General features: G+C 47.2%; 5 protein-coding genes across 5 annotated transcripts; 4 read left to right on the top strand and 1 right to left on the bottom strand.

Moving 5' to 3' along the window:
• Positions 1 to 660: 660 nt before the first annotated feature.
• Positions 661 to 4,497, top strand: PAAG_07474 (hypothetical protein; the record flags this gene model as incomplete). The annotated part of the gene is made up of 3 exons (XM_015846232.1): positions 661 to 671; positions 758 to 869; positions 1,093 to 4,497. The coding sequence occupies 3 exons, from the start codon at positions 661 to 663 to the stop codon at positions 4,495 to 4,497; spliced, it is 3,528 nt and encodes a 1,175-aa protein (XP_015700667.1).
• Positions 4,498 to 7,036: 2,539 nt separating this feature from the next.
• Positions 7,037 to 7,594, top strand: PAAG_07473 (hypothetical protein; the record flags this gene model as incomplete). Its single annotated transcript, XM_015846231.1, has 3 exons — positions 7,037 to 7,081; positions 7,153 to 7,426; positions 7,491 to 7,594. 3 exons carry the CDS (start codon positions 7,037 to 7,039, stop codon positions 7,592 to 7,594), a joined length of 423 nt encoding a protein of 140 aa, XP_015700666.1.
• A 1,386-nt stretch (positions 7,595 to 8,980) lies between these two features.
• PAAG_07472 (transport protein SEC13) lies at positions 8,981 to 10,542 on the bottom strand (the record flags this gene model as incomplete). Its single annotated transcript, XM_002790567.1, has 7 exons — positions 8,981 to 9,305; positions 9,391 to 9,800; positions 9,872 to 9,902; positions 9,971 to 10,086; positions 10,180 to 10,218; positions 10,275 to 10,432; positions 10,515 to 10,542. The coding sequence occupies 7 exons, from the start codon at positions 10,540 to 10,542 to the stop codon at positions 8,981 to 8,983; spliced, it is 1,107 nt and encodes a 368-aa protein (XP_002790613.1).
• Positions 10,543 to 10,909: 367 nt separating this feature from the next.
• Positions 10,910 to 14,937, top strand: PAAG_12400 (hypothetical protein; the record flags this gene model as incomplete). The annotated part of the gene is made up of 10 exons (XM_015847893.1): positions 10,910 to 11,023; positions 11,088 to 11,843; positions 11,979 to 12,170; positions 12,705 to 12,987; positions 13,055 to 13,258; positions 13,341 to 13,862; positions 13,940 to 13,976; positions 14,055 to 14,190; positions 14,299 to 14,651; positions 14,724 to 14,937. 10 exons carry the CDS (start codon positions 10,910 to 10,912, stop codon positions 14,935 to 14,937), a joined length of 2,811 nt encoding a protein of 936 aa, XP_015702497.1.
• A 1,283-nt stretch (positions 14,938 to 16,220) lies between these two features.
• On the top strand, positions 16,221 to 18,238 carry PAAG_07469 (RSC complex subunit Sfh1; the record flags this gene model as incomplete). The annotated part of the gene is made up of 4 exons (XM_015846230.1): positions 16,221 to 16,564; positions 16,657 to 17,905; positions 17,963 to 18,043; positions 18,140 to 18,238. The coding sequence occupies 4 exons, from the start codon at positions 16,221 to 16,223 to the stop codon at positions 18,236 to 18,238; spliced, it is 1,773 nt and encodes a 590-aa protein (XP_015700665.1).
• Between the last annotated feature and the right edge of the window lie 691 nt (positions 18,239 to 18,929).

The raw sequence follows: 18,929 nt of genomic DNA, 5'->3' as shown, positions 1-18,929 counted from the left end.
TGCGCGTGCTTCGTATCCTTCATTGTTTACTAGTTGCAAGTCGAGTCCCGTCCGTCCCTGCTTGAACTGCACTGCTTGCTGGCTGGTTGGTGGTTGTTCATATGATATACCCACCCCCACCGCTTGAATTGCGGGCTCAGCTGTTTCCTTTCCTCTCTCTTGGTCAACCTTCTCCACTCTGCCCTCTCTCCATTCCCAACTCTACCGCTCTCCACCCGTGGCCACGCTCCATTGTTGCCCTCTTTGTCGGCATCTCCGTTGCCTTGCCTCGTTGTGTCTCATTCCCTCTCTCCTCTCAATCTCCTGTTGCCACTCCGGGACGCTTCTCTCACTTCGTTGTCTCCGCGCCCGCTGTTCATCGACCTCGTGATTCTCCGAGTCTTGTCGCTATCACAAATCTCCAGAATATCCAACCCAATCAGCCAACCAAGTTTCGTTCCACTCATTCGGCCTCCTCACTTCCCCGCCACAGCCAATATCTATTGCGATGACGATGATGATGATAATGATGCAACTGCTTCTCCTCTAGCATTCCTCTTCAATGTGATGGATCTCTGCTTTTCTAGACCAACGACGACGAGGCTGCCAGCTGGGCGTCACCCCGGTGTTTGACAGTGTGCTCCCATATACCCGGGGTGGGAGGGGGGAAAGAAATGGAACATGTGTCAACGGTGAGCTGACCTCTGCCCCTCCCGTCTCCCGAATTGCGCTTTTTGCTGGCTAGGAATTCTCTTCCATGCTCCTCTACATATCACAGCCCTGTTGGTGGTGGTGGTGGTGGTGGTGGTGGTGGTGGTGGTGGTGCTGCTGCTGCTGCTGCTGCTGCTACTGGTGCTGGTGGTGGAACCTTGACCCGTCAAATGCTGGTTGTTTGTTTCCCCGAGATCCCTCCTCTTAAAGTTCCAATGTCATTTCCTCCCAACCGCTGCTTGGCTTGCTCGCCTCCCCAACCCAATGATATAGATATATATATATACATATATATATACATCTATGAGATGACATGATCATAATAATATATACATCGTTATATATATACCACGATTCCGCGCAGGCCATCGCTGACTCTCTGCTTCCCGCATCTTAAACCAGCTCTGTGCAATTGGCACAGTTGGAATCGCCGCCACGGGCTTTGCCCTGGGCAGGAACGAGGCGGCCCAGCAACCGCCGCCCGCACGACCACGCTTACCTTCCCAGAGAAGGCGTTCCATATTCCGAAACAGCCATTCCCATTCCGCACCTCAAGCCCGCGTCCTCGATACATCGTTTCCCCTCGACTCTCCGGTCCATCCCCAAGTCCCTGGTGTGGCGCGTAGACCGGCGACCTCCTATCACCTTCCGGTGGATAAGCGAACGGATGAATCTCCGGGGAGCAGATTGGATGCTGCACATCCCGAGCTCGTGGCTGTGAATGATATGCCAACAGCAGCAGCACACCCAGTGACCCGTCCGCGTCGTCGAACTTTCGTGGCTCCCATATCAACTAGCCCTGGTGACGAGTCTCCCGTTGACCTGCCTACGGCCTCACCCTCTGGACGACCTCCTTCGTCTTGGCTGCAGCGTCTTTCAATAATATCCATATCCCAAAACGATAGCCCGCTGTCAGGGTCGCAGCCGGATTCTCCGTCGTTCAATGGTTCTGCCAGCCCTTTCTTCTCTTCTCCTTTCCGTATGGAGCAAGGCCCTAATAAACTTGTGAAACGATCAACATCTCAACGCGGCCTAGCAACTCACAACTCCTATATGACGTGTTCCTCTGAATCATCCACAGCTCCTGCTCCTCTTCTACGGCGACCAGCAACGAGCCACCAGAGACTGGCAATCATGAGGCAACGGTCGTCGACCGAGGGCGGCGTGCAACTGGAGCCACCATCTTCTCCCCTTTACTCCCTGGAGCAGTCGCCACTGGAACCGATTGATTCCTCGACAAATGGGACTTGGAGGCCATACTTCCGATCTGAGAATCCACATATACCAGAGACTAGGCGGCGTTCTTCTGCAAGACATAGGGCTCGTTCTCCTCGTCGACTTGTTCCACATTCCAATTCATTCCCGACGTTACTTCTTTCCACGTCTGTAGCTCGTGAAACCCCAAGCCGTTCATTTAGAGCTGACAGCATTGGCGGGTGGCTGTCCAATGACGAGCGACCCCAATCCAGAGGTTCTATTCATGTTGATATCTCAGTTCCGGACGACCAGGTCACGCAATCTGTTCCAATGGTTGAGCGGAAGTCACGACAGTCATTTTCAAACGACGAAATGATGACCGCAACGTCGGAAGGCTCGTGGAAACGATCAACCGCCAAAACACAGGGACGACATCGCAGGTTTTCCCTTTCGAAAGACCGATTCATGGAACCGCCTTGTCCTTCAAATGGCCTAGCAGCTAAACTTGAAGAGCTGAATGTAACCTCAATACGTCTTCGAAAAAGAAGAACCATCGCAAGTACAGATGCTTTTAGACTTCTATCATCTGCTTCTCAAGCAGAATATAATTACCATCAACTTGATACCATAAACTCAGAAAACAACTCCCCCAAATCTCGCCTCCGCCGCCTTCCGCGATATTCAGAACTTCGTGCTGCACTTTCTTCAGAACCTATCTGCTGCGATTTAGCTCTAGAGCCAGGATCTAGGTCATCTTCTGGGGGCCAGTCATCTATCCCTTCCGGCAACATATTCTTTCCCTCTTCCGGCCATCCCAAAACCCAAAGGTTTTCTGCGGCAACTTCCGGCCCTGCCTCAACTTTGGTCGGCTCAGATAATGACACGAGAATATTTAGTTCAGGGGATGAATATGAAACTGACTTCCAAAGCGATACAGCCTTTGACTCGTTCCCTACCCGCGTGGGACTGGGTGGCCCACCGACTCAGCGTGGCCCACGCATCGAAACGATATTTGATCATCCATCCCAGTTGGAACTTGCTGACAAAAAGCTCAAGGTCCTTGAAAACGTAACGTCCGAAGTGGCTTCTGAACAGTTAAGTATAACCGGTGGTGATGATGCTTTCATTATCCATGAAAATGACCTATCATCATCTGCTACTCGACTTCACATCTTACCATCCGACCCCGATCACGAATCTAAACAGCAGCTTGAATCATTAACGCCAGCTGTAACAGATTCTGGAAATTTAAATGATAGTGTTATTGAATGGAATAGCTTAGATGATATAGAACCTATGGAGGACGGGGATTGCCAGTTGTTTTCATTTCATGAGCCTTGTCCTGGGCCCCACGCCAGCCAATGTTTATCGGTGGTCCGGTCAAACATAAATCGACCTCATTCATCCATAACCCTTGGCGAAACTTGCGGTAGAGAGGCGCGAATCTCACTTTTCGACTGGGCAGAGAAACAATCCAATGACAAGGACGTTCAGGGCTCGGAGTCTAGACCCAAAACGGCTGTTTTCAGCAAGCATGTTCCTGACACTCGCGGAGGCCGCACTGTGATGCGTCGCGTTGGTAGCGCCGTTCACCTTAGAAGCCAAAGCGTTCCCATTTCCCGCGAGCCTTCACTCTCCAAGAAAGCCCAACAATACACGAGTCCGAAGTTCGGTACGTGGGGTTTGGGGAATAAGGGTGTCAGCGAGGATTGGGATGGTGACTTCGAGTTTGACGATTCAGATAAACAAGATGAGTCGAAAGGGAACGATGCGGATCTAAACCTAATGCCTCCCAATCAATGCATGAAGGTACCTAAGGCCATCATGGAACGTCAAGCTAGTGTTCATGGGCAGTTTGGGCATGTTCAAGAATTAACATTACTAGTGGAGGAACTAAAACGACTTCGCATCAGTGCCCGCGCGTTGGGCATACTCGATGGCCCCTCCAGTGAGCTGTGGAAGGAAGCTAAGGGTATCATCAACCTTGCGACTTTGGAAGATGACGAAGAAGATGAAGGAGACTTTGACACTCAACATTCAGTGCCAGTGTCTCCAAATTTTAGTAATAAAGATTCGGACGATGATTTCTTTTCCAGCGGACAGACAAACAGCCCCGACAACGACGGCAACAATAATACTCGTCCCTCGCCTCTTTCGGAGAGAATAAACTCAACACCTGCCCTAGCCCCTCAGCTCCGTCCAAGGACGGACTCCTCCGTGAAAGCGAAATTCGTCCTCGACACGATTCACCAACAGCGCGGTCTCCAGGACCCCGCGTATCTTGAAGCCAGTGCAAACCCGCATCAAAAGCTACCATTCGATACCCAGTCACTGCGTGACCTTGTTGTTCGAGCTGGAGTTGTTACGAGGGCACTTAAGGATGTCGTTCGAAAGGCGGAGGGAGTCTGCACGGGTTCTGAAACCGACTTTGGTCCCCAGGATCCTCCGTTTAGCCACATGTTTACACGCCCATTAAGTGGCACTGAGGCTTCTTTTCTTCCGGATCTGGCCCTGTCCAAAGATGCCAATGGATATCGGGGTAATGCTACTGGCACTGCTCCGAATGAGAATGATGGCTGTGAACGTATGACACTGATGACCGTTGTATGAAAGCAATTTTACGTCAGTTGAGACAATTCAACAATACAAATGCGATAAACGAGGAAAATACCCCAGGAAGTATTGTGTTTGACAGATACATGTCTTTCTCTTAGTTTCTTCAGTTTGCTAGGTGTTTCTTTGTGTCCTTCATTAACAAGTTAATACCCTTGGTAAATTTCATCTTCTCTTTTCCTCTCCTTGTTTCTTTTAGGGTATTTTGTTTTTGATTCTGCTTTTGCTTCTGTTTTTCATTCTTGTATGGGTATACCGGATTTCTGCTTTACACGGACTTGTCATGGGATACACTTTATGTTTCTAGTTTTTCCTCCATTATCTTCCCTTTTCTTTCATCTTTCTGCCTCCCCCCTTTCTTTCCTCCGTTTTTCATCACTCTTGTTCAAAAGATTTTCTGTCTATTGAAAATGAATTGAACCACCTTCATGACAGCTACGGCTATGAGAGAAGAGAAAAGAAAAGAACAAATATTTTTTTTTGACGCCTGATACGGTGCACATGAGTAAAAGGAGTCTTTCTTTCCTATTTGTTTTAGTTTTTGATGTGTGCTTATATGTACTACGGGAAAAAACACGGGGATGGCTGGAAGGGCAGATATATGTGTGTTCCTGTGTGACATGGTGAGTAATGTTTAATGTATACACATGTACCCAGGTAGGACTGGTGGCTATTGTCTCGATACGTCACACCACATCCTTTCGCTCTCCGGTTATCCCAAGGCCAATCGTGTACGGATGTTATAACAGAGGGTTTTTTTTTTTTTTTTTTTTTTTTTTTTTTGAAATCATTTGCGCGGCGTGATTTCTTTCTCTTATCCTCCTTCCTGACATTTTTCTATCTCTCTCCTCTCTCCTTTCTCGCTCTTCATTAAGAGTATTGATTGTCGTGATACTTAAAATGTTTGTTTCTTACTTTTTCTTTTTCTTCTCCTGGATGGAAGATTTGAGCGTTAAGCAAAATGATTTGATTTGATTGAACTGTTTTCAGCTATTAAGCAGATTGTTCTTAATTCAATTCCCTCGTAGCACTCACTCTCTTGCTGCTTTCCTTGAAATTGAAGGGTTTTATTTTCCATTCCACTCTTCTTCTCTGCCTCGACTCTGGCTTTATTTCCCCCCCCTGCATTTTCATTCTGATTTCAAAAAGCTCTCTCCTATGTCTAGCATGGCAGAGAGTATTATTACTCTTGTGTAGTTGTCCTCGATCTGTCAATAGCAAATTGGTTTATTCTATTTATTTATTTATTATTTCTAAGGCTGTTTGTGTTTCAAGTTTTCTTTTCGTTTCTGCATTTGCTTTGTAAGAGTGTGAAGATTTAGTTAATAATGTATATAGGTGCAGCCGTAAATGTCTAACCAACTACTCTACGTGGTTTATCAGCTTTTGAGAGTTTTCCACGACGAACCCCATTTTGATGGAAACTGCGTAAACAATACGGTTAGTTATGTAGCGGAACATATCGAATCTTTGAATTACATGGATGATGGATCCACACGTGTTGTGTTCAAATACTCCTCAGAGGCTCCAGGATTGTGAGCCCCTTACACTCAACTCAGTAACTAGGTCCTGATAAGTAACTAGTTAGTTAGACGGGCTGACTAAGCCCGGTCGTCCAACCAGCCCCCTTTTTTATGGTCGCTGAAGCTTTCACACAACCATCTCCGACATCACTGCTCCTAGGTACGCAGTATATATCTCAAGGCTCTGTGATTTTGACTTAGGCCTTCTACACGTTGTAATCCCAACACGGAATTATACGAATGATGGATGAGTCCTCCCATCATCATCTTCACTAACGAGCACCTTACCTTATGGTGAAAATCCGTGGTTAGGAAAACAGCAGCATAGCTTGAATGCTTCTGGTGAAAAGTGAACTTTGCTCACTTCTTTTCCATCTCCCAATTTTTCTCGGGTTAGGCAAGAGTTTGAAATTTGACGATGAAACCCCTCAGAATGACTGACTCTCTGGATGCTAGACTGGTCGTCTATTGTCTCTCATCATTGACACCTCCAACACATCTCTTCGATACAGCTTCTATCTTCCCCAGTCCCTGTCACCGTAAGGTGCTGCTGTTGGTTAGTTTCTCATATTATCATAACTGATAAACCGCCCACAGCAAACTACGACTGGGCTTGTCATGTCGGTTTGGCCCTTCCGACTCCTTATATCATTTGCTGAGTTCTTCTTTCAGTCATGATATTTTCACAGCAGCCATGTTTAATTTTCCCATTCCTTTCAGAATATTTAGTGTATTATTTTACTACGGCTTGTGATATATCTCCTCAAGATCACATTCTGTTGGTTCTTGCAATTCTGATTTCCGAAGTGAAGTTGCACGACCACTGCGCTGAAAGTGAGATAGAAGTGTATATGAGACGACAATATAGTGGCTTTGAAATAGTTGCAAGCGGAATTCACCTTTCATGAGCCACAGATATACGAAACTACATTCCCCTTCCTATTTTGACTCATCCTTAATTTCTCCTGCAAGCTAAATGAAAAAGGGTGTTGAATCTCATTGTCAGAGGAAGAATGATTTCACGGCGTAGAGCCTGCGTGAAGAGCTTACCGGGAGAGGTATCAGTATTTCAATCCCCGTATCTCGTTTTCTATTACGTACTAACTCTCGAGGTTTTAAGTTGATTTAGCTGAGCGCCATACTCGTGGCAGATGATGCCGATCTGTGCCGCATGGCCCGTACCCGCAGATACTTAACGGAATCTATTCTTCCGCCCAGCTCTGGAGTCTGGAATGCAAGGTTCTTGGAGAAGTATGATCCCCTGGCGGCAGATAGTACTTCAGAAGACGTTAAAGTGGAATACGGAGTGCGCAGCATCATGCTGGCGCAAACGCCTTCTTTCCAAAATGGAGAAGGGGCCAAGGAGAAGCTGTGGCTAAACATCTTGTCTACGCTTCTTGTTGGTAAGATGCATTTTCCCTTTAAGCAGCATCCTTTTATATCGAAAACTGCGACTAACTCTAACAGGATCCTACAATATCCGCTCATACCAACAAGGTGACGAAGACACATCAGCGCCCAGGGACTGTGCTCGGATCAAGGGGGCTATTATGTGCTGTGATCCTTTATAGCCCGGCAGTCTGTAATAGTTTAGATTCCCCGATAACCTCTAGCCGGTAATCCCTTACGGTCCAGCCGGCTGCGACATATCTAGCTTTGGATCTCCGATTCTCTTTCTACTCTTTGAGAATTGACTATGACTTGAAGGTTGTATACATATGGGTGCCATTTCATGCCACCATTGCCCATTACTGCGTCTCATGATGAAGAGGGCATCGACTTATTCCAACTTCTACATATCCTAAATTTTGGAAGAGAAATTTAACAAACCGGATGCTATCTATACGTCTTACCATAGTATCCCGGAAATTAGGAGGATAGTTCTCCTCCAATGGTAACCCTCGTTTCCTTTATGTGGTGAACAAGTTCGAGAACAAAACCCTCTACTTCGATTTCCAGAACACTACACATATATAGCTAATCAATCCTTATCCTAGCTCCTGAAACTCTGACTCACCACAGATGCATCGATATGGTTCCCCTTTTCGACGAGAACTACCCGGGAAGCCCTCACGTCGACAACTCATCCCGCACTTACTTCCGCTGCAGCACATATCACGTCGATAAGCACCACAAAATCAGCAATAACAACGCCGGCAACTGCTGAAGCCAATCCCTCCCCCTCTCCGTCCGTGGCTTCGTAGAAGATTTCCCCGCCCAGGCCGGCACCCCGGCTTGCGTCCTATACGCTTTGTAACGTATGCCATTAAACCTGGATTTTATGCCTTCGCTGGTGATGTCAATGGCAGTGGCAATGGTAATAGCATCAACAACGGTGGGGTTGAGGAGGAAGGGTGTGGCCGTCAGTGGACATGGACAGAGTTAAATTTCGAGTTTACGAATGGGTATGAAGGGGTGATTGTTCCTTGGTGGTGGTTGGGGGGGGGGGGGAAATTATGATGGGGATTGGAAGGATGTGATGGAGGAGATGGGGCCGTTTATTTTCTAGGTTTTTGATCTTATCTGGGAATGGTGGTGGGTTAGGAGAAAAAGGCGTAGGGTGGAGTTAGGGCAAGAGACTCGGAATTGTGCAGTGAGTTTGAGGGAAGTTAGGGGGGGATAAGGAGTGAGCGGCTAACCCCGATGAAATTATGGGTTTTGTTGTTCCCAGACTTCGATGCGATTTATGTTACAGATTGAAATGGTGAACGGGGTGGTAGAAGGGGATCCTTAGTGTTCGAGGAATGAATAAGTTTTCCTGCTGAGAGGACAGAGATAACCGCAGAAATAAAATCGGTTTATAATCCCAGCTTTTCCATTCTAAGTCAGGTAAAAGAAGCGGCTTCGTTCGCGGGCGAAAAGAGAAACATATATGAACAGAAAACATACGCCCGGCTATATCATTAAAAAGGATGAAAAATGATAGAAAAAGATAAATTAAACCTCCCCGTTCTTCCTCACTCCTCGATATCCTTCACCTTCTCCCACTGCCCTTTCAAACTCTCCTTCCACAAGCTTACCTTATTATCACCACCGCTGACAGCCAAAATATTCCCACTCAGACTCCAGCTGACACGCCACAAGACACTATCGAACTCGAGGTGTTGGCTAGTCCACTCGGCAGGGTTTGTTGGGTCGGATGTCCAGATGCGGACGGTTTTATCTTGGGAAGCGGAGGCGATGTAGGATCTGGAGAGGATGCTAGGAGACCAGGCCACGTCGCGAACCCAGTCTGTGTGGCCTTCCAACACCTTGACCATTGCGTAGGTCTTGCTTTCCGGGCTGTTTGATCATGTCAGGAAAGAATATCCAATTTTCCAACCATGCAGATGAGGACTTCGAATGGCGTATATAAAGAAAAACGTACTTATATTCCCATATCTTTACGAGATTATCGCTCCCACCAGTCACAAATCTACGCAACTGTCCTACGCTGGGTGTCGCGCTAATGATAGATCCAGGAGCCGCGGCGGGTGCCCAACTGACAGAATTGACTCCCATACCATGTGCATGAAAGATTTGGTGGGTCCAGCTGTTGTCGCTGAACTCAAGCACGCTGACGTTGCCATCAGATGAAGCACAGGCGAGCAGACATCCACTCTCGTGGGGCGCCCATGATATGGCGTTGACGGAAGCGGTGTGCAGGGAGAAGTCGAAGACTTTGGACCAGGAGGTACCAGGGGATGTGGAGGCGGTGCTTGAGGCTTGCTCCCGCCATATGAGGACTTTGCCGTCGTAGGAGGAAGAGGCTAGAATTGTTCCGAATTTGGGATGCGCCTGGTAAATTTAATGAGTTTTATCAGATATTTTGGGAATGTATTTTTGACGAGGATTGAAATTGTACGAACCCAAGCAACACACCATACTGCTCCCTCGTGTCTTTTTAAGTACAATCACCCTTAGTATTAGGCAGTGTAATTTCTAGTGAAAAATGGGGAGTTCCATACCCTTTCAGCGTCTCAAGATATCTATGAGCGGCGCCGTCTACCTCGAAGATCTTGATTGTTTTGTCTGACGAACACGTTGCCAGTCTGCGACCGTAATAGTCTAACGCTGCGTCATGCTATGTGAGGCGGAGTTTGGTTAGAGCTGGTAGGATATATCACAAGAGAAGTGAAGCTGTTAAGAGGAGTAGTTGCAATAGGAGGTTGCATACGATCATGTCATCGTGTCCAGAATTCGTTATAACTTGCGCCTAGAGAGCGGTTAGAGCAGCACAAACGAAAGCTGTGGGATAGGGGAACTCCTCACCATCTTGGCTAGAGCGGGCAAAATGGCAATGGCAATCGCGTGTATGTGAGGAAATTGTCGGTGGTATCCGGTGTCTATTGTTTGCTGTATCCGTGTTTCTTCGCCGATTGATCTTCGAACGGCAGCTAGGCGCGATGGCCGCGAAGACTTGATTTGGACTAAGAGATATTTAAGCGCCACCCAAACAGGCAAATTTAGACGCAGCGCCAAGCCCTTTCTTATTAGGGCGCCACTGCTGACATAAGCCCTTGTTACCCCATCCAGCCATGTTGAGCCTCGGTCCAACCAGGCATTCTTTTATCGTCAACATCACTCATGAACTCAGCACAATCATATATACCACCATATGGTACCTATAGGCGAATAGAGGGGAGAGTTGGTGACTTAAAAGGACAAAAAGAGTGCATCCTGTACATATGTACATATCCCTCGATATATGTCTTATCAAGATAGCCTCAATCCTCCCAAGATCTATCTACTCCTGCCGAATTACCTAGATACCACTCATACTGTTGAACAACCTTGTTCTCGACTCTGACTCCTGTTTCTAGTCCTGTGATTTTGAGGCCTATTTGACTACAGTTGATATATCTGAAGTGTTATTTCCCCTATTACCGGTTACGGATTGCGGCACGATGGCGGATGCGCTTTGCGGCCCCTCAAATGCTCTCCAGAATTTTCAGAAACATTCCTCCGTTGATAGGACTCTTCAACAAGACCGCATACTTTCCCGCCAATCGCCTACTCAGGTATACGCTCCCAAATTTGGATTCTACCTCTCAACTGCACTCTGTTTTACTAATCGTCCAATAGGGGTTCCGATCACAAAACCAAAATGATGGCGCCCTAGATCCGGAATTCAACGCATTCGAAGCAGGTCTTCACGGGGCTCCTCTTTCTGATATCCAACACCCTGCGTCATTTTTGCCTCCAGCAGCCCATGGACCGGTGCTTAATCATATTCACAACCCGGGGTGGGCGTCGGATTTCCAAAACCTACAAATTTCTGGTCCTTCCCAACATGTATCCCAACAACAATTCCGGCCAGAATCATCTGCTAGCGGCTGGCAGAATGATTTCATGCGACAAGCCCATCCAAAACCCCAGTCTCAAACGCCTGCAACACAAACATCTCAAATGCCCCTTAGATACGGCCCGGTTATGGGTGTGATGGGATTTGGTGGGATGAGCAGTCACCACTCAGTGTATCAGGATCCATACCAGTCCCACGTCCAAGAACATAAGGAACAATTTGTCTTTGATGAATCCGCTTTCGAGGCAGCTTTTGCCGAAGCCCGAGCGGAGGTTGAGCTTCAAGAGCAGAAATCGCAAGAAGAGGGGACTACAGAGCCACTTGAGATTCAGCAAACCATTAGAATAGGCTCAGACACCATACGACCCCCGGTTGAGGGGACGAACGAATCCGATGAACTCGCCAAAACAGCCGGACAATTACTCGACAGCGTCAGCCATGACCAAAGCCAGAAATTTAAAGAAAGCAACTTCCTTGCACTAATGCGACAACTCCGCGATCGCGAGGTCGTCGTCGACGGCGATGAATTCCTCCCAGTCAGTACCCTTCCATAAAAATATAAAAATGATTTTCCTGGGGAGATCAGAAAAAGCGCATGGACAGCGGTACACTTGATTTTATAGATTTATCACAGTGTTGCTTGTCTGTGCGTGCTAACGAAGGCCTTTCAGACGGCACAGCCACTCCATCCTGGCGGTCAGTATTATCCCGAACAGAAAAGAGCCCAAGAAACCGATACCGGAGCTGCTCCTATTTTAAATACCATCGACAGTGGAACCAGCAAGTTGAGCGATCTTGAACAACCCACCACACCCTATCCGAAATCAAGGGTTCCTTACGAGATGCCTGATTCATATCAACCAGTATAGATATTAGAATTTGGAAGTTACGTCCACGATCTTTTCAAATTCATCACTTGAGTATTTCATGAAGAATGAGCCGTGATGTTCGATATGAGAGAAGCGGGCTGAAAAAGTGTTTTATGTTGGATAAATACACTGTTCACCCAGCGACCTGTACTGGCTTTTCTTATTGCCTTGGCCTTGTTGGTTTTAAGCTCGTTGTTTGACTTGATCGAGGAGGCAAAGCATTCCTGGGAGTTTGGAGCATCACGGGGTTTGTACGAGTATTTTTGTATTTTAGATATACTATCCGTTTTACCATGCATTCATAACTAGCGCATTACAGTGGATGCAGCAGCCAGAATACATAATTTTCAAGTCCCAAGGTTGGATATTGGACACAGTCTTATGGTTATTCAATAACAGAGATCATTTCCGCACAATATATGCTAGAAGCAGATACCCAATAAGTCCTGTATGTTGTATGTTTAATTTTCAAAGGAGCTGCTGCGAAAAGAGTAATTGTATTTGTTAATTAAAAAATAGATGATCAAGTTTTATTGTAGATACTGTTCATACATCCATGGCTGTCTTATATGTTTCTGTGATTGGATGTTGCTAGTGGCATCCCTTAATACATCGGCTGCACTTTTAGTTGAGCCTCAACTTGCCCCAGTCAATTGCCAGCTTCTACCACACCACCAAACAACCATCAACCAACTATCAGCAACAACAACAGCGACCCCACTTCCTCCTCCTTCCCACATTACCATCCGGATTCCAATTCTGTCCACTCGCCGCGTATTGATTTACAGCATAGCCATTCATTACACATACCGTTTGACTCAGTCAACATCGCCCTCTCATCTGTCCGAGCTCCTATATTTGTTGCCAGACCCTCGCAGCCCCATGCCCTCATATCGTCACCCACTCTCCCTTTCGCTCCTCGAATCCCTATAGACCGAATCTAGTATCATTCCGCGATCTCTGCGCCTGTCTCTCCTTTCATATTTCTGTACCAGACTCTCACTACCCCTGCCATAGACACCCAACTGCTCCAATTCCGCTCCGCATCGCAAAAGCAAACTCTCGTTATAAGCGCCAACCCTGTCCAATCTGATATCGATATACTCTGTAAGATCATTTAAATATCTCCTCCCATCGCTTTGTCGGACAATCGAGACCCATCAGGCTCGCCCAACACGGCGCTGCCATCTCATTCAGACCGCACCACGACAACCGTGGAGAGCCCAGACGATTCCTATACCGTTCCTCCTCCTCCCCATTCGCCTGGCTGTGCCTCTTCCTCGAACTCACCCTTTCCATTCCCCTCTCCCTCTCCACCGCCGTTCTCATCCCTCTACTCAGTGCAGGACGAAGAGCTCGGTTACATCCAGACGTCTATCACAGAGTCTAGATTTCCGTGTCTCCCAGCCTTCGCACCGACACCTCCATTCGAGGAATCATTGACGTCTCCATTACCTATTCACCCTCCTGTCGTTTTAGATACAAAGGCACAGCTTTCGCGGGATAAGACAGGAGAAGCGTCGGCATCAGGTAAAGGCCTAGACGACGGAGAACCGCCACCACCATATACTGAAGGATCGAGTCCACTTCAGTCGTTTACATACGTTATGGCCGGCCCGGGGGGAGCTGCTTCTATCATTACACAGGTTCAGCAAACTGGGGGAGGACCGATTAGTACTCTTGGAGGTACGTGGTTACATTATGGTGTCTTGGTAGACGCTGCATGGTATTTGCTGAAATCGCTAACTCTTGTTGGTTTGAAGATGTTGGAGGCGATGATCATATAACGTTAGATCTACGGTCAGTATATACCTTTGTTGATGAGAGGGGCCCCTTTTCGAAGAGAAGTTATCATGTAACTGACGTCCAAGATAATAGTGGTACTCGATTCACGCTGTCGCGAGACGAACTGCTTACTCTACCCGAGTTCGTTTTGCTATCTCTATTCCCAAATGGACTCCTTCCTGATGGACACATGGGAACATTCCATGAGGGTGACGTATATCCCGTCGACGTAAGTGCAACGATGTTTTTTTTTTTTTTTTTTTTTTTTTTCAATCATATTATGTCACCTTTATTCCAACTCTATTGAAGTGAACACTCACTTAATATGAACTTTCAGTATGACCCAGCTTCCCTGCAATACATGCTAGATTTCTTCCGCACTGTAGCGCAATCGATTCCTTCAGCCACGCCATCTCCAACCGCATCAGCGGACGGCGATTATTCTATGGATCCTATGCATGGATCAACGAGGGATATGTTGCAAGGCCGTGCTGGCATTATTGTTCTTCGTGAAGACCTTGACTTCTACGCAATCCCTCCCGTGACCGATATTGACCATGCGGAAATGATTGAAGTTAAACGAGCAGCGGGAAGAGTCTTGTTGAAGCAAGACGGGATCTTCTCAGGCCTACGAAAAAGCGATGAGCCCGGATCGACTGAACAGCATCTTATCGAGATGTTAACCGCTGGGTAAGCTTTTAAATTACATTCCCATATATTTATATACACTCATACATTTATCAATTGCTAACGATATGACAGCGGTTTCAATCACGACGATCGATGGGGCCATCGCGCCGGGGAGCCTAACAAGGCCGTGATCTGCAGTTTGGCGCTGGCTAAGCTTCGAACGGACATGCGAGGTGATCTGTCCGGCAATAATGTGGTCGGCATGGCGCAGAAGCTACTTCTATTCTGGAGAAAACCGGCACGACGGTGCTGGTGGGAGGGCGTCGAGCTCGAGGGCGTCGAATGAGTTGAGGGGAAGCTCAAAGTCTGGATTCGCCGGGTATGGACTCTTGAAATGGTGAGTGTGCTCTCTATGTTATCAATAGCCCCTGTCTCTATTTGCTTGGGGTCATGAAATGTAGTGCTGCTGAACTAACGTACCTGTCTAGAGTGTCATTGGGCTACGCTGAATAAAATAATATATACTTATCCCAAGAAACCTCCCAAGCTGAAGCCAACTGAGTGCGTGTGAAACATATTTTCCTATGTTCTGCCACTGGCATGCCTACTTTTGTAATTATACCACGAATGCTTTGATTTCCTATTATTTCTTTGCTTTTAATTTTAGTCTCGATCTTATTTTATTACCCTTTTCAATGCGGTTACAAGCAGGTTTTGTTCCCCTGATAGTTCAGAAAACAAAGACGAAAAGAAATACATTATTGCCATTGCAAAAGCTCCATATCATGTTAATACGGGAGAAATTGGTTTATCTTTTATTCTTGATGTCTTGCACAGATCAATTTAATGTTCAATAGCAGTAGCTATTTCTACAGTTTTCCTCCATGGTTAGGTAACTGGCAGTCAAAGTTAGTTTCGATTTATTTGATTTGAGTACACTGAGTTCCTCCACCTACACGGGCTTCGAAATGGGTAGACCAAAAACAAGGGGTTCATTAAAATCCAATCATTGGTACAAGTTAGAACAACGTCTTTGGCCATGGGCAGGGAGGTCTTGCTACACACCGCATGTGGGTCTCAAGTGACGGCAAGGCGACCTTCTAACACAGGTAGATGTAGATGTATTCCATGTATGATCATATAGTTATATAGGATGCTCTTCCTCCGTATATGAAGCACAGGACGGATGTGTTTTCTCTCCTAAAAAGGATAAACGCAATCACCCAGTCGCGCTTGCCGTGGCGCCTAGAGACGAGGCTCTGCGGCTGCGCTAAACCAAATAGGGAATTAGCGTCATTGCGCCTGATCGAAGCGGTCTTTGTTGCAGCACAGGCACAACAACCTTGGAATCAGTACAACAATTCTGGGATCTAGTCAGTTCTTCTTTTTAACAGTTACTCCCGATAATTATTTATTACATCTGGGGCTCCTAGTTCTTCGTTTCCGGTTTTGAGTCCTGTTAACAGGATCAATTAAGAGCAATAGTGTGTGGTGTGTGTGTGTCTGTGTGTTCTGGCTTTAATCACACTGCATACATACATTCATTCTTCATCATATCTGAGCTTCACCAAATGAGTGAAGGCGTGGTAGGGAGATAGATACTGTCCCTGACCCCCAACATACGATAAAATGGCCCCGGTCTATGGGTATATGACCTCCTACTCTCCTCGCCTCCGCCAATACGCAAACGCGCTCCTCATCCCGAACATTCCCCCAACACAGAGCACCCCCGGTGTGCGGACGACGAAACGCGGTACCATTGCGGTAAACTATGCAGAGGATGGGTATGATGATGACGACTTCGAGGACAGCGAGGGACCTCGACGACCGACGGGACTGAGGAGTTTGAGGAGGGAAGAAAGCCAGCCGGATAGAGGACCAGCGGGGGAGAAGATAGGGACAGAAATTTCACATCCTGTTAATGTCCAGCCGAATTTTAGGGATTGGGTGGTTAGAAGAGTATCGAAGCCGTCGTATGTGTTTACCCTTTGAGACCTCACAAGAGACATACTGGAGGTATGATATGGTATAAAAACTTACTAGGGATTCGTTGGTTTCTGTTTAGGAAGAAGCAACATTTGGGCGTCCAGGTACAATTACCCTTGACATTAGTACCTATCCGTATCGACCTTGAAGTGCCCGCTTTCCAACCCGCAGAACCATTCCCTTTACCGCGAAACTACCAAGAACTCGGACTCAACCCTGCCTCCCAGGCATACCGGAAACCCGACCCAGCACCTCCCTATCGAATTAAGGATAGCTTTCTCTGGAATTTACACGAAGCACTAACGACTCCCGAGGAGTTCGCTCTGACCATGGTTCGCGACTTGGATCTACCGAATCCGCAGGCAATGGCCATGGCTATATCCAACCAACTCCGGCAACAGCTGGAAGAGTACGCAGGTGTCGCGCTACACCCTCTATTTCAAAGCCTGCACCAGCAACAGCAACAGGCCATTACGGGTAATCCCCACGCATCCATTTCCAGAGACGCCTCCGCCACACCTGGTACCACAAGCGCAGCGACACCAGCAACCCTTGTCGACACACCCACCGGCAAAGGAAGCGTGGTGGTATCATCATCACAACAACCCTCATTGAGCGACAACGAGCTAAACCCCGACGACGCATACCGCTGCATTGTCAATCTGAACATCAATCTCCAAAACAGACTCTACACAGACAAATTTGAATGGTCCTTGCTACACCCACAAGGGCTGGCCGAGGATTTCGCGCGTGTGACCTGTGCAGATCTTGGCCTGGGTCCCGAATGGGTCTGCGCTATCGCACATGGCATCTACGAAGCTGTCCTCAAACTGAAGAAGGAGGTGTGTGAAAGTGGCGGCTTAATCAGCGGGCTGGGCGGGTATGGAAATGAAATCGACAACCAGGCTGCAAATGGACAGGAGGCCGGGTGGCGGTATGACCCAGACGGTCTGGGGGATGAATGGGAACCGAAGGTTGAGACGCTATCCAAGGAAGAAATTGAGAAGCGTGAGGGTGATAGGGAGCGGCAGCTTCGTCGACTACGGCGGGAGACGGCGAGGTTTTCGTCGACGAGTGGCATTGCGCCGGAGTTGTCGAGGCAGCTGAGTTCGTCTGGTGGTGGTGGTGGTGGTGGCGGCGGGGTCGGATATTTTGATATTCCAGATGGTAGTGAGCCGATGGGGAGGGGGGAGAGGACGAAGAAGAAGCGCCGGTTCCGGAGCCTTAGTCCGTTGGGTGGGAGGAGTGGGACTCCGGGGAGGGGCACACCGGATACGGGGGCTGGTGCTGGGTATGGCGGGGGTGGAGGGACACTTAGCGACTGGTTTGTTGTTTCCTTTACGATGGTAACGGATGTGTGTGAAGCTAACATGTTGAATAGGGAGAGACAAACATGGCGCTGTTCCCATTGTGCTGTCTGGGGCACGGCGGTTTGGGCTGTTAGGGACGGGCCAGCTGGCCCAAGGGTGAGCAAACGATTCCACTCCACTCCCCAAACCATAGTCCCAGATGTGTGTTTCAGAATGAATACTAACAAGATGAACTATTTCTGTGTATTTCAGACTCTATGCCACAACTGCGGCTTGCTCTATGAGCGTGATAAGCGGCTACCAGTTTGGTCAAAGGGGCTTCATCTCCATGATGTACCTGTTGGGCGTTGATTTTTATTTTGAGAAAAACGAAAAACCAAAGATAAAATTTAAAATTGAATGTTTTTTGCTGCTTTTTGTGACTCTCGCATTCGAGCGAACAAACAAAATGCCTAGTGTGATGACGGCGTATTGGGTAAATAATTTTGTGTAATACTTATTCTGCTCCATCTCTCACAGTGGTGAAGTTCTTATTCTTTTCATTTCAGTCTTTTGCCTTCTTATTGCGACGAACTCTCAGACTCAACAGGGCTTTTCCTTCACCAACTTATTATGTGTTTTCTTTTTATTCCCCCTTATTTCCCCTATTCAGCTTGTTCTCTTCTGCTCGTGCGTGAAATGTATCATTATATGTATGTACCTTATATACAATCAATGCACTGTACCCCTTTTGGTTGTTATTGTTTAGCACGCAAAAAAACTCGTGCGTACTCTGTACACATGGAGGGAGATACGAGTAAACGCGCAATGTTTTAATTTTTATGCAAATGTGGATTTCATCTATTTCCGCACGTTCTTAATCAATGATTAGATCGTGATTTTCCTTGTGCCTTTTTTTTTTTTTTTTTTTTTTTTTTTTTTTTGCATTTGAATCCAGAGGTAGGAACTTGTTCTTTGTGGCTATTTTGTATGTGCGTAGGAACCGCTGGCAACTCCGAGGTGGGGGTGAGTATATTCATTCTTCCCCATACCTTTAATAACA

Source organism: Paracoccidioides lutzii, assembly GCF_000150705.2.
Source record: "Paracoccidioides lutzii Pb01 unplaced genomic scaffold supercont2.24, whole genome shotgun sequence".
NCBI lineage: Eukaryota > Fungi > Ascomycota > Eurotiomycetes > Onygenales > Ajellomycetaceae > Paracoccidioides > Paracoccidioides lutzii.
This window is presented reverse-complemented; position numbering and strand designations above follow the sequence as displayed.